This window comes from Eublepharis macularius, chromosome 5 (assembly GCF_028583425.1).
Source record: "Eublepharis macularius isolate TG4126 chromosome 5, MPM_Emac_v1.0, whole genome shotgun sequence".
Classification (NCBI taxonomy): Eukaryota; Metazoa; Chordata; class Lepidosauria; order Squamata; family Eublepharidae; genus Eublepharis; species Eublepharis macularius.
Genome location: NC_072794.1, coordinates 4933340 through 4946718, shown reverse-complemented (window position 1 = coordinate 4946718; position 13379 = coordinate 4933340). Strand labels below are relative to the sequence as shown.

The 13379-nt window shown below is 45.7% G+C and overlaps 1 protein-coding gene across 7 annotated transcripts in view; it reads right to left on the bottom strand.

Annotated features, from left to right (window-relative positions):
* The window catches only part of EPS15L1 (epidermal growth factor receptor pathway substrate 15 like 1), a 61406-nt gene that overhangs the window by 28022 nt on the left and 20005 nt on the right, over positions 1-13379 (bottom strand). For all 7 annotated transcript variants that reach the window (XR_008597032.1, XM_054979603.1, XM_054979605.1 and 4 more), the window contains 5 exons: positions 12825-12986; positions 12098-12295; positions 3649-3813; positions 2795-2921; positions 2643-2693 (listed from right to left, as the gene is read on the bottom strand). Coding sequence is in view for 6 of the 7 variants with exons in the window: in XM_054979603.1 (XP_054835578.1) it covers positions 2643-2693; positions 2795-2921; positions 3649-3813; positions 12098-12295; positions 12825-12986 (703 nt within the window). In the remaining variant the exon portion in view is untranslated. The remainder of the gene's footprint in view (positions 1-2642; positions 2694-2794; positions 2922-3648; positions 3814-12097; positions 12296-12824; positions 12987-13379) is intronic.

The following is a 13379-nucleotide window of genomic DNA, read 5'->3' as shown; positions in this document are numbered from 1 at the left end:
TTGCACATGGTCGGATCCGCCTGCACTTCGCAAACTACCTTGTGGATCAGTGGAATGGGAAGGAACACATAGAACTCCTTCATCCACCGAATTTGGAAGGCATCCCCTAGGGAATGCCTACCTCATCCCCCCTCAGAACAAAATCTGGGGGCTTTTGCAATGATCTGTATAGCAAAAAGATCAACCTGTGGGAACCTCCTCCGATGAAACACAGGCTTTTGGTACAAGTTGTCCACGATTTCCATGAAGCCCTTAATCATAGGAAAAGTCACGGTATCCGAAGTATCTGAATAAATGTATTTCAAGATACTGTCTCTCGGTTTCTGTTGCACAGCTGACCCGTCAATGTTAGTGACTTTGCCAAGTGAAACATCTGTTCAGAGTATAGTTTGAAGTCAATATTGGGTGAGCTCTGTTCCGAGTCACCCCCGGTCTCTTCCGGTGATGGATCTGACGTAACGGTCAGGCTGTGCTCTGATCCTTCCACCCCTGGTGTCACGTATGCCAGCATACCTGCCAATATTGTGTTATACATATTGTGCTGATCATCACTGTTTGCTAAGGTGGTATTCTGTATAAATCATCTGATAGTGTGTAAACTGCTAACTTACAAGGCACTGAGCCAGTGGGGCTGTGTATTATCTATTGAAAGTATTTACTTTCACTTCTGGAGCAAGTGTCCTTGGATGCAAGCTGCGGGCAGCGAGCAATGTATCTTTTCTTAGACTGTGATGATTTCATTCTGTACTCTGTCTAGCCTAAACTAATCAGTTCCCATGTAACTCTTTGGGGTTTCGCACCAGAATGTCAACGGACCCAAAGGGCGGGAAGTTTCCCTACAATTATTAGTGCCCATTTTTGAACAGTCACTTCTGCCAATTGCTACCTTTGTGTGAACGCCCTGAACTGAATGGATCTCTAATAAAGTTGCTTCAACTGGAACACCTGCGTGTGAACTGTGGAGAACTTGAAGGGACCTAACTGCCAGGGACTGACACCTGGTTCCGACCCTGAGTCCGATCTTGGGTTCAAGATGATGGTATGCAACCAAGGGTACAAGCTCGGATCTGAGCAGTGAGAAGTCTTTGCCGGGACTGTATGTTCTGACACTGAAGCTGAGTACAAGAAAGTCGGATATAGGTCCCAATCATAGGAATAGTTAACCGGTGGGTACAGAGGACACCACGGTGGGCATTGGTATCTGTTCAATAGCCAGATACATCTGTTGTTGAGATCCCATCTCCATCCTTGCTTCTTCTCTAGACAATGGTGACTGCAAGCTCGACCTCCCACAGGGAGGGATAGCCATCTCTGCCCTCAAATTGAATGCAGCACCGGAACAGGTGGATTGACGTGGTTCGAAGATTTGCGTTGTGGCTGCTCCAAAAGACTGGACTTGTCTTTATGTTTCTTTGGCAGCGGGTTCAAAGGAGCCTCCTTGGTTCCAGTCGGTGCCAGAGATCTCCAAGTCCTTTCCATAGATCTCGGGGGACTACCTTCGAGTGGGATGACATTACCTAGTGAGTAAATTGATGCTGAGGTTTCTTGAGACTGAATGTTTTTGATGCTTACCTCGAGGGCGAGCACTTGGACCCAACAGTACATCAGCCGATATCGGATCCGAGGCTGCTGCCAACTCCCGCACTGGCTTGGATATGGCTCGTGCTGTGTACTCTGCCAGGGCAGATATCTTTGCTGTTGGGCTACTGGTGCTTGACATGGCCTTTTCCCATAGCATGGCTTTTAATCGGGAGGCTCGATCCCCTTTTGCCTTGGAAGTGAACAACTGGCAGTGCTTACATCTTTCCACAATGTGGCCCTCTCTTAAGCATGCCAAGCACAAGTGGCAATCGGTCTTGGCCATTTTCGTCCCACATTCCATACACTTGAATAAAGATTTATCTGCCATCTCCCTGTTCCTCCAAGACCCGGATCGTGAGGGGAGGGGGGGAGAAATCGTAACTTACCAATTCCACCCCCAGCAAAGATCTTACAACGAATTAACTTGAACTACTCTAATAACTATAACATTGAACTACTAACTAACTATCTACAATATAACTGTGAACAAAGCCAAAGCTGAAGAGAGAGAAAGAAGACGTCCGATTCTCGGGGCGGCAAAAAACAAATTGGGGAAAGAAGGGGGTGAGCTCCTCAACCATGTGACTGTTTCAGTGGGAAGAACCGGTTCAGAGTGGTTTGCGGGGAAAGTCGCCCCTCTTAATAGCCTGTAAGCGAAAGAAATCCTGTTCCAAGCGGCTGGCCTGTGCAAGCGCAGTTCCCAATGTGGGACTGTACTGAAGACCGTAGGCGAACAATTACAACAGAACCCCATGACTTGCTGCTCCTCTTCCTAAGCCCACTCCCTATTGCTAAACTTTCAAAATTCCATGGAAAACCCTGCCTTTTTTTTGCTGATGACACAGGTACTCCAACAGAGCTATAATAAGGAATTCTAGCACCCGCACCTGAATACAATGAGTGGACACAGTATCTGGTTAGATTTTATCCATCTTCTTTGGGAAGGCACAGCAAATTCCATCCTATGGTCTGCTCCCCCACTCTGCTCCCAAGATAGACACTTTTCAATTCCTATCAAGGAAAAACGGTCAGGGCTCAGCAGAAGAGGGTGTGGGGCTTACCAGCTGCTGCAGGCGATGGCTCTGCAAAAGGGTCATTCTGGAACGGATCATCTGGGCAGATCAAGGAGAAAGAGTGGCAATTAATGGGATCAGGACAGAAGGTGCTGAAACACTCCTCTCCACTTGGCTCATTCCATCCAGCTGATACTTACTGCCTTTGAAGGGATCTGCTCCTTTAAAGGGGTCTGACCGGAATGGGTCTTCAGCCTGGAAGGGGTCTCTGTGCAGTTCTTGGGTATTACTGCTGAACACCAGGGCCTTGTTCTTGAATGGGTCATCCTGTCATCAAACATGGAAACATTGGGCAATCTGAGTCTGATATTTAAGTTGTCAAATACAGATAAACAGGAATATGTCGTTATTGGGGTTTTAAATGCTGATACTACTATTAAACATTATTGTTATTTAAAACTGTTAATTTAAAAACTGGAATATATTAAGATACTGTATTTGTTTTACTGGTTTTATCCGCTATTGTTCTTGGGCTAGTGTACTAAATAAATGAAAAGCAGAAACATCAGGCAGGCCAGACATCAGGCAAGCAGGATCCTCTCCCCCACCTTCCTGCTGAATAACATCCTTTAGAATTATGAATCCTAGCAAGATTGGCAGTGAGTGGGGAACTTTCACCCCAAGCCGGGGGCTGCACGGAGCAAACCACTCATCTGAATTCAGCACCGTCCTCAGATTCAGCTCAGTTTCACCATCTTTTGTTCAGATGGGATTAGATGGATGTCCTTCCATGTGCCAACCTACCTAATTGTGTCCAGGAGGATCTGCCTGCAATATGGCCCATAACAGTGGGCTGAAGAGTCCTTTGCAGGAACCCATCTGCTGGTGGAATGGCCCCTTGTAATGTAGCATCAAAGAGACCAAACTCTGAACCAGGCAGCCTCTGACTCAAATGCTACCTCTACTAGCAACTTGCTAGGTGGCGTTAGGCGAGCCATTCTTTCTCAGCTTCAAACTCTCCAGTTGGGGCTATCAGAAATAACAACATCCTTACCAAGGTTCCAAAGCTGCCCCTGTCTTTCTGTGGGTTTCCCTCGTTCAGGTCTGCCAAGTTGGTCATGCTGCCACTGTGGATGCCATTCAGGGTTTCATTATACTGATCGATGCTTCTACTGGCTTCCTGATGACTCTCTTGCAACTGAGAAAGCTTGCTTCTTGCCTGCATTAAGAGAATACAGGAAATCGGCTACAGTGAGTCCAGCCCCAACTACCTGCCAACCTCATAGAAGTGGCAAACAAAATCCTGGCCACATTATCTGAACTAGCAAGATATTGCTAGTTCTCTTCTCCTTTAGGTGAATTTAAACAACCTAGTGCCCAACCAGAGGCACAAGCCGAAGGGCAAGAGCACAGGGGCTCTTGGCACGTGGCTCTCGGCCTCTCCTACCCACTTCTAAAAATGGAGGTATACACCAGAAGCTAGACCTGAAGACCAGGAGCAGCAGGCATAGAACAACACCCATTGGACAAGTTTAACGTCAATACACCATGAAGTAACCTTGGGAGTATGATATGGTTATTTGTAGATACTAGCATGTTGAATGTGAATTGCCTCACATATATCTTTACTACTGTGGTGGCTATCTCCTCCTACAACAGGATGTATGATGAATGCATTATTCCAGTACAGACAAGAGCTGGTAGATATGGGGATGGGGATTATCAAAGATAGCCAATGTCAAGCAAGGTTATTTGTTGCTTGCCCAACCTCCGTAGCATCCCTAGAATTAATGATGCAAGGCCCTCCCCACTTCCCCCACTTTCTCTTTGCTGGATCAGTAAGGCACAAATCTGCCTGCCTTGCTGCACTATTGCAAGAGGAGGGAATTGACCTGGCTTGCATAACCAAGATATGACTGGAAGAAAATGATGTGGTGTGCCTGTCCTGGCTAACTCCATCTGATTTTGCAGTCCTCTACCAAACCATGCTCAGATGGCAGGGGAAGTGGGATTGCTAGTGGACTCCATGAGACTTCAATTTCTGCGGACTCCTGATACAAATGATAGTGTGCATTGACTATATGCTCCTCACACTGGCTGCATCCACACACGTTGGATAATCCACTTTCAATACGCTTTCGTGAACATTTGTAACTGCTTTTCCATGTGTGGAACAAAAAATCCACTTCCAAAGGATTGCTAAAGTGCATTGAAAGTGCATTATTCAACGTGTGTGGAAATGGCCACTGTCTTCTGTGCAGTCCAGAGATATCCCACATGGGATCTGTGTATGTGCAGACCAGCCGCAAATGTTTCAAAGCACCTAAAGGTGTGAGATGCATGCCTAGACTTTTCATGTTCTTTCCCCCCAGGCACAGCTATAAAAGAAGGGCAAGAGGCTCCCTTCCTCTGTTCTTCTTTTGCTGCCACTGAAGGAGGATGTCTCTCTCTCCACTCCTTGGATCTGTTCCTGTATGCGTTTCCATGGCGTCAAAGCCGCTCTTTAAGAAACATTCCTGTTCTGGGACAAAGATGGCCCTATCCAATGGGCATGAGAAATGCCCTCTTCTGCTTAGGCAAAGACCATGACACCTTACAGAGCGTGGTCTGCAACAGTTCAAGCCAAAAACATGCCATTAAATGGCATCATGGCTGAAAGTGGCACTTTGAGAGTCAGCACTGAAGGGCTCCACCGACTCAGGTCAGACAGCTTCAGATAAAGAACTGCAGTGCCCTGAATGGGTCTCCTCATCCACTTGACTCTTTGGCACCAGACTCAGCTTCTAAAGGCCAGTTGATTCCGTCTGCATCTTCACTGGAAGACCTTCCTTTTCAAGGATGAGACCTGTTTTTGTCCACTACTGATGATGCACTGAAAAAGATCAAAGATGATGTGATGGGCAGGACTGGCTCCAGCTCTGCCTCTCCAGAGGGACAGCCAATGGGAGTGGGTAGAATGCTGGGCCAATGAGACTTGGAGTCCATTAGAGGGAAAAGAGGGGTTTTGAGAAATTGAGGAGAAGAGTTTGAGACGCTGCTCAGAGAGACAGCAGAAAGTTAGCTGGCCCATGAACTTACAGATCCCATGTGTGCCTGTATAGAAGACCACTTGATGAACAACAGTTACAGGTAAGTACAACCTTGTCATAAACTGGATGTTCTATTAGTCTAATGGCCACCCACTTCCCCAATAAGCACCTTCTCTGAGCTGGCAGAGATACTCTTGGACTTGGCACTGGAGGCACCTAGACTGATAGTTCTGGGTGACTTCAGCATCCATTCTGAATGTTCCACATCTGGGCTGGCCCAGCACTTTATAGCTTCCTAGGCGGTCCTCGACCTCTCTCAAATACTGAGAGGACCCACACATGAAAAAGGCCACACCTTGGATGTAATCTTTTGCTTTGAGTCTTTGAGGGAAAGTATTCTCTCAGGTTTGGAGATTCAGCCTGAACCATGGACTGACCATCATCTGCTGAAGCAAGGGTGAATAGGGCCTTGCCATCCCATAAAATGGGAGGCCCAGCTAAAATGATCCACCTCCAAGGCTCATGGATTCTTCTTTCCAAAATGTTTTGGGTAATTTTAGAATTCCAAACACAGGCTACATTGAAGTGATGGTAGAAGCACTGAACGTGAAACTATCGACAAGACTGCTCCTCACCGACCTTTCCCACCCTCACAAGAGAAGCCAGCCTTGTGCTTAACCACAGAGCAGGGTGATCTAAAGAGGGATGGAAGATGTCTAGAAAGACAGCATAAAAATTAAACTGAATCGGATAAAACATGCAACAAAGCCCTATGAAGTAGTACTGATAGCAGCAAAAAATGTTATTTTTCTGCAACCATTGGATCAGCTGGTTCACATCTGTGCCTACTGTTTAGGATATCTCAACATCTTTTGACTCCTAAATCTGAATACTCACTGGCTCAAGAATAGACAATCAGCTATGATACCTTTGCTAAGTTTTTTGCTGATAAAAATGGCTCTAATATGCTGATCTGGATTTCAGCTGCAATACAGACAAAGCAGAAGCAATGCGTCACGCACCCGCCGGTCCGTTTCTGAATAATTTTGACCCCCTTACAGTGATGGATACGGAGAGAATTCTAGCATTTGTGGAGGCCACTACTTGTATATGGAACGCCTGCCAATCTACTAAAATCTTGTAAAGACCACTTCAAAGAGCCCTTGATGTCTATTTTAAATCAGTCACTATGGTCGCTTCCACATGTTCTTTTTTTTTTTTTCCAGGCCTTCTCTGTCCTGAAGCCGAGTCTTCCCAACCCGCTTTCATAACTCACCTTCCATACGCAGCATCCTCGTGTGTTTCTTGTGTGTGTTCACAGCGGAAGGGAAAAAAAGTCCCAAAACAGAAAGCACGTTCTTTCTGCACCTCGTCGCAAATGATGTTGGTGCAGTCCCGCCCCACTTTCCTTCTTTTTTTTTTAACGCACGCGGGATTGCACTATATCGTTGTCCTGTCTTTCAGTTTCTGTAGAAACTGGGCATACGTAGTACTCTGTTCTCTACCCTTGATTTTCCAAAGTTTTAAATGCAAAAGTGTTTAATAAATATGCAAACAACAGAGTAGCACAATGGCACGATTTCATATCCTACTATATAAAAGGCAAACCATATTCCCCAGCACTCACTCCTTATCCCCACAGAGGCGCAGTATGCAGGGATAAGAAGCAAGTGGGGGCAAAATGAGAGCTCACCACAGGCTGCAGGAAGACTCAGTGCAGTGGCGAGGCCCTGCCAATGTCCCACAGCAGCAGAGATGGTGCTCCCCGCCGCCTCCATGGGGTCTTGGGAGGGCCAGGCACAAGCCAAGCAGTGGCTGAGGGATCAGAGGAGGAGGGAGCCCCTGTTCTCTTCCCCATCCCTCTCTTGACTGATGACATGGGGAGAGGCGCGGGAATGGTGGGGAAGCGCTGCTAGGAGCTGTTATATTTTCCAAACCAACAGGCTTCAATACTCATTTGAAATAAAATCAGAAATGGCATTCTGTTCCCAATGTTGTTTCTAAACTGATAGTCTGATTGCTGAGTGATCCAATGTAGCAAGCACTGCATCGTAATAGCGCAAGAACCATTTTAAAAAGTTTTTAAAAAAGGGGGAGGAGGACTTATACTCGCACATGTGAGCCAGGCGCTTGTGTGGGAGGGCTAATGGCAAGAGGAGGGGTTAGAGATTTGTGGGACGGCACTTCAAAAGCACAAAAAAGCCCCCAGATGCATTGATACGTTAGCTAATCGTGCGAAAAAAGTGGCATCAAAAATGAAAACAGAACAAGTTTCACAAAAAATGCTCAAAACCCAGAATCATGACGACCTGCTCGCACATGGGGAACGAAGACCTATATAATGAGTGACATAACCCGCCAAAGTTCTGTTAGCAGGCCGTCTCATTAAGGATGTGTGGAAGCAACCTATCTGAAGACATTTCCCCTAAGCCTCTCAAAGAGGCAGTCATCCGCCTACTACTTAAAAAAGCATCCTTAGAAAAAAAAAGATGTCGCTAATTATCGAACAGTCTCTTATCTGCCCTTTTGGGGCAAAGTGGTTGAGAGAGCAGTAGCCGACCAATTCCAGGCCTTCTGAGACAACTTTTGTGCTCTGGACGCTTTTCTGTCTGGCCAAGCTATGGGACGGAGATGGCTTTAGTTGATGACCTCTACCTGAATGTAGACAAAGGCCATGCTTCATTGTTGCTTCTCCTGGATCTATCTGCAGCTTTCGATACAGTAGACTATGCCATGCTGTTGAAGTGTTTGGAGGCAGAAGTAGGTATCAGTGTCAGGTTCAATGGATATATGAGCTGTACTGTCTCCATTTTCTAATGCTTCTAGTGTTTAAATGCTTTCCCCATAGGTGCACAAGTTCCCAAGCAGACTTCTCACCGAACGAGATTGTTTTGTCTAACAACGTTCCATCCCAGATTGGCCTTGACGGAATCCAGCTTCCCAAGACTGAAAGATGTTGTTTTGAGAACTGTGGGGGGAGGCTGGCTCAGCTGGGAACTGTTACTTTGTGCCTCATGCTTTGCTCTTCATTGGTAACAATGATCTTGTACCATCCTGAGTCTCCTATTCAGGACAGTGGACTATAATGAACCATTTCTACAGTAAAGTTTCCTTATTCAAACAATGGACTCTTGTTTGCTTGTAAAGGAGAACCTGTAAGAAGGACATTATCTAGCCACAGTCTGACAATCAGGACATGTGCTTCGGACTCAGACAAACTCAAAGGGTTGCTATTAGAGGCCAGCTGTCCTCAGTATGAGAATTATCTTGTAGAGTTCCACAATGTGCAATCTTATCCCCATGTTATTCAACCTCTTTAGGAGAAATTATTCATAGCTATGAAACTGGATGCCATCAATATGCAGATGATACCCACCATGTTGGTCTGTAGTAGAAGAGCAAGATGTGGATCCAGCAGCACTTTAAAGACCACTAGCTAAATCTCTGTCAGATATGAAGAGTGGAAAAAGGAAGGAGTCCTTATAATCTAGGCAGAGAGTGGTAGTATTGTAAGCTATCAAGAAGCTAGCTATAATACATGTTGTTAGGAGATTGACTGCACATGGGTGCGAAGTGCAGAAAAGTAGCATCTGTGAGAAAAATCCTATGTCTCGATTCAACCCTTGGGTGATCCATTGATCCAAATTTGCGAATAAACTCAATTTCAACAACCTCGCAATTTTCCTTAGAAATTTCCTTAGAGGTTTCTCTGCATGAGAACTGCTCCTCTTAGGTCAGCAATGGAATGTCCTAGCCGAATGAACTATTCTCCTACTATTTTTTTGAAAGTTGTGATTTTTGATGTCAGATTTATTGTCCATTCATTCTTTTGCAGACTGACCTGTTTGTCCAATATAGAGAGTTGAAGGGCATTGGTGACCTTTGATGAGCAAGTGAATGAACCTGAGACGGTACAGCTGGAGCTGTTAGGTGCAGAGGTGGTGCGGTTGGAGTGAATGGGGGGACAGAACTGGCATCTTGGTTTATCGCAGGCCCTGGTCCCAGAGTTTGTGTCCATGTTGGGACGTGCATTGAGTGAGGAGCTGTTTGAGGTTGGGGGGCTGTCTGTGGGCAAGAAAAGGTTTGCCTCTCCATGCCTGTGAGAGAGCAGTATCATTGTCTAGCATAGGCTGCAAGTCATTAATGCTGCGTTTAAGTGGACTGAGCTGGGAACTGTATGTGACCACCAGTGATATTGTTGTTCCGTTTGGGCTGATCTTGTAGCAGGTCATCCCTAGGTATCATTCTGGCTCTTCAGATCATTCTGGCTTTATTGATTTGTTTTCTTACTACATCTGGTGGGTATTATAAGCCTAGAAAACTCTGCTGTAGATCATGCAGACGAGAGTCTCTGCCAGAGGCTTTGGAGCAGATGTGGCTGTAGTGTAGAGCTTAGCTGTAGACAATGATGGTTTGGGGAGTTTGGGATGATGACAGGAGGCAGGCAGATACGTTTGGGGATTAATTGGTTTTCGGTATAAGGTGGTTTTTATGCTTCCATCAAGCATTTGTACAGTGTTGTCTAGAAAACGTACTTCTTGTATATTCATGGTCCGGTTGCTGGTGGGGTGGAAGTTGGTGAAAGCCTGGTGAAATTTCTCCAGCACTTCTTTGTTGTGTGTCCAGATTGTAAAAAATATTAAGTACAAGAGGGGTGTTAGCAGGTGGGTGCAGAGGAAGAGCTGCTCCAAGTCAGCCATGAAGATGCTGGCATACTGTGGTGCCATGCGGGTGTCCGTGGCTGTGCCCTTCATCTGAATAAATAAATCTCCACCAAATCTGAAGTAGCTGTGGGTGAGGACAAACTGGCAGAGCTTGGTAGTGAGGTCAGCTGTGGTGTTGTCAGAGATGCTGTTCCTAATAGTTTGTATTCCATCTTTGTGGGGGATGTTGGTGTATAGAGATTCGACATCCATGGTGGCCAAAACAGTGTTGTCTGGAAGACTGTCGATATTTTTTTTTTATTAGAAAGTCTGTGGTGTGATGCACATAACTGGGGGCACTGATGGCACAGGGTCTGAGAATGGAGTCCATGTATCCAGATACCCCTTCAGTCAAGGTACTTATGCCAGAGATGTCCTGGGCTCCCCAGTTTGTGTATTTTGGGCAGAAGATAGAAAGTGCCTGTTCAAGATTCCTGTGATGTATCAATATAGATTTGTTCTTGTACAGGTGTGGGTAATTCCATTATAATCCTGTTTAGTTCTTTTTGATACTCCTGAGTAGGATCTGAGGATAGTCGTTTGTAGAAAGTAATATTAGAGAGTTGTCTTTTGGCCTCCTTAATGTAGTCAGCTTTTTCCATGATGACAAATGCTCCCCCTTTTCACTGAATGTCCCAACTGCTGATCATATTGTACTTTTATTGTTCACTTGCAGTATGTAATCCGCCTTGGATCTCAGTGAGAAAGGTGGACTATAAAAACAAACTACAACATTTACTTCATTTATACTCACCTTTCTCCCAAATGGGAGACCCAAGGTGGCTTATCCTCCATCTTATCCTCACAACAGCCCTCTGAGGTAGGTTAGGCTGAGAGGATGTGACTGGACCAAAATCATTCAGCAAGCTTCCATGGCAAGTGGGAACTCAAACCTGGTTCACCCAAATCTTAGTCCGACATTCTAGCCACTTCTTCACACTGGTTTTCAACCAGTGACGCGGAAGGAGCAGTTCTAGGTAGGTTAATGACTCACACACCAGTTAAAGACCAATTAGATTTCCCAGGTACGAGCTTTCAAGAGTCAGAACTCCCTTTGTCAGATATGCGATCGTATTTAGCAAAGGGAGCTCTGACTCTTGAAAGCTCGTACTCTGGAATCTGGTTGGTCTTTAAGGTGCAACTGGACCTAAATCTTGCTATAATTAAAGTTTGTTAGCCTGGGGGAGATCTTTTGCTTAATGTGGCTTACTCTTCTACTACAGATCAATACAACTACCCTCCTGAAATTCATTATACTATAAGCTTACAATGAGCCAGGGTCTACTTTGTTGGATGCTGACATTCAGGTGGCAAAAATACATATAAAGCCACAACTCCAAAATGCAAGGAGGGGGGTGAAGTGAGGGATTACAAAGAGAGGCCAAAAGGCCAGTATTCCAAGGACAGAGATGAGGCATATGATATTGAAGAGCACAGATGAAAACACCCAGGCAAAAACAGGTCAATGATCCAGTCAGGCTGGACTTCCATGTGGCAATAAATCCACCAAGCAAAATGAGCAGTATGTAACAATGGGCAGCAGCATGGATGGGCAACGATGAGCAGTCTGGCTCATTGAAACTTCTACCATAAAACTCTTGGCTACAGCAGACTCACATGCAGCAGACTCCCTCACCCTCCTAAAAATAATAATATAGTTTGTTTTGGCCCCACAGATTTCTCTCATGAAAAAAGGTCTGTGCAGAAATACTCGATTATAGAAAAATACGGGGTGGAGTAGAGAAAGACATCAATGCAGGCTGTGTGTTACCTGATTGATTTCTTCCTGAGTTGATTTCAGAGATTTTATTATTGTTTCCAGCTGCACCTTCCCAGCCTGGATACTCTGCTCTAGCTGAGTCTCTTCTTGCTGGAGCCGATTCAGTTCACTTTTTGCTCTACTGATGTCATCTTCCTGGGATTTTAGATCAGATTCCTGGGACTGAATCTGCATTTTTAACGATGAAATCTGAAACAACATTGTGACAGTAATCTGACTCTGGAGCAGGAAAAAATAACTAAACAGAAGATACCCAAAATGCAGAAGGGTTTTCTTATTTCGTAAGCTGACAATGTGATCAGATCTTTCAAGAAGTGCAAAATCACTGGAGAGCCCTCCAAAGGTGCACCCACATGGGAAACTCAGAAGCTGGGCAAGAAGGAGACAGTCGCCAACTGTGGCACGCCCCCCAGCATCTTACACCTGGAAAAATACTGCCTCTGTCCATGGGTGTTGCATCTACCCATTATGGCTGACAGTCACCACATCCTGTGGCAATTCATTCTCTAAGTTAACTGTGGATCAAGAAATGAATACCCTTAAATACAAAAACCACAGGGGCGCATAGTGTACCACAGCCACCAGCTGAAGCTGCAGCCCCTTGTGAGACGCCTGGCCACACGGAAGTGTCCCTTGACCCTCCAGGCGCCTTGACGCTACGGCAGGCCAGACTCCATACTCTGCCCACCACCCCCATGGCTGCTGTTCCTTTCCTCACCACTTGCGTCTCTTCCTGGCACTTCTGCCTCACGTCGTTCAGCATATCCTTCAGCTTGGTCTTCTGCTGTTCCATCTCGTCCAGGCGGTCCTGCACATCCTGCTTCTGAGCTTCCAGTTCTTGCAAGCTGCTTGCTTCTCGGTCCAAGTCATTCTGCAAATCCTGGAAGATTTAAGAACTTGGTTAGACGGCTGCAAAGAGATGCTACGCTACAGGAGAGATTCTCAAGGGGGAGGAGGCAAGAAGAGACAGTGAAACTATTCCTGAGCAAGGATGAGCAACCAGAACTCTAACAATCTACAGAAGAATAGGATGAAGCCACTTGCTGGTGCCTCAAGGGGAGAAGCCGCTGTCCCCAAAAGGGAAACTTTTGCACCCTGAAAAGATGATGGCCCCTCCTTCCTCTGGGTAATTGCAGTGCATCATATGTCATGAACATGTGTTCTATGTTCACACGTGTGTGTGAACATGTGTTCATAGTACACACGTACTATATGTTTAAAAGGGATTCATCGAGGAGAGGTCCATCCGTGGCTATTAGCCAAGGTGACTAAA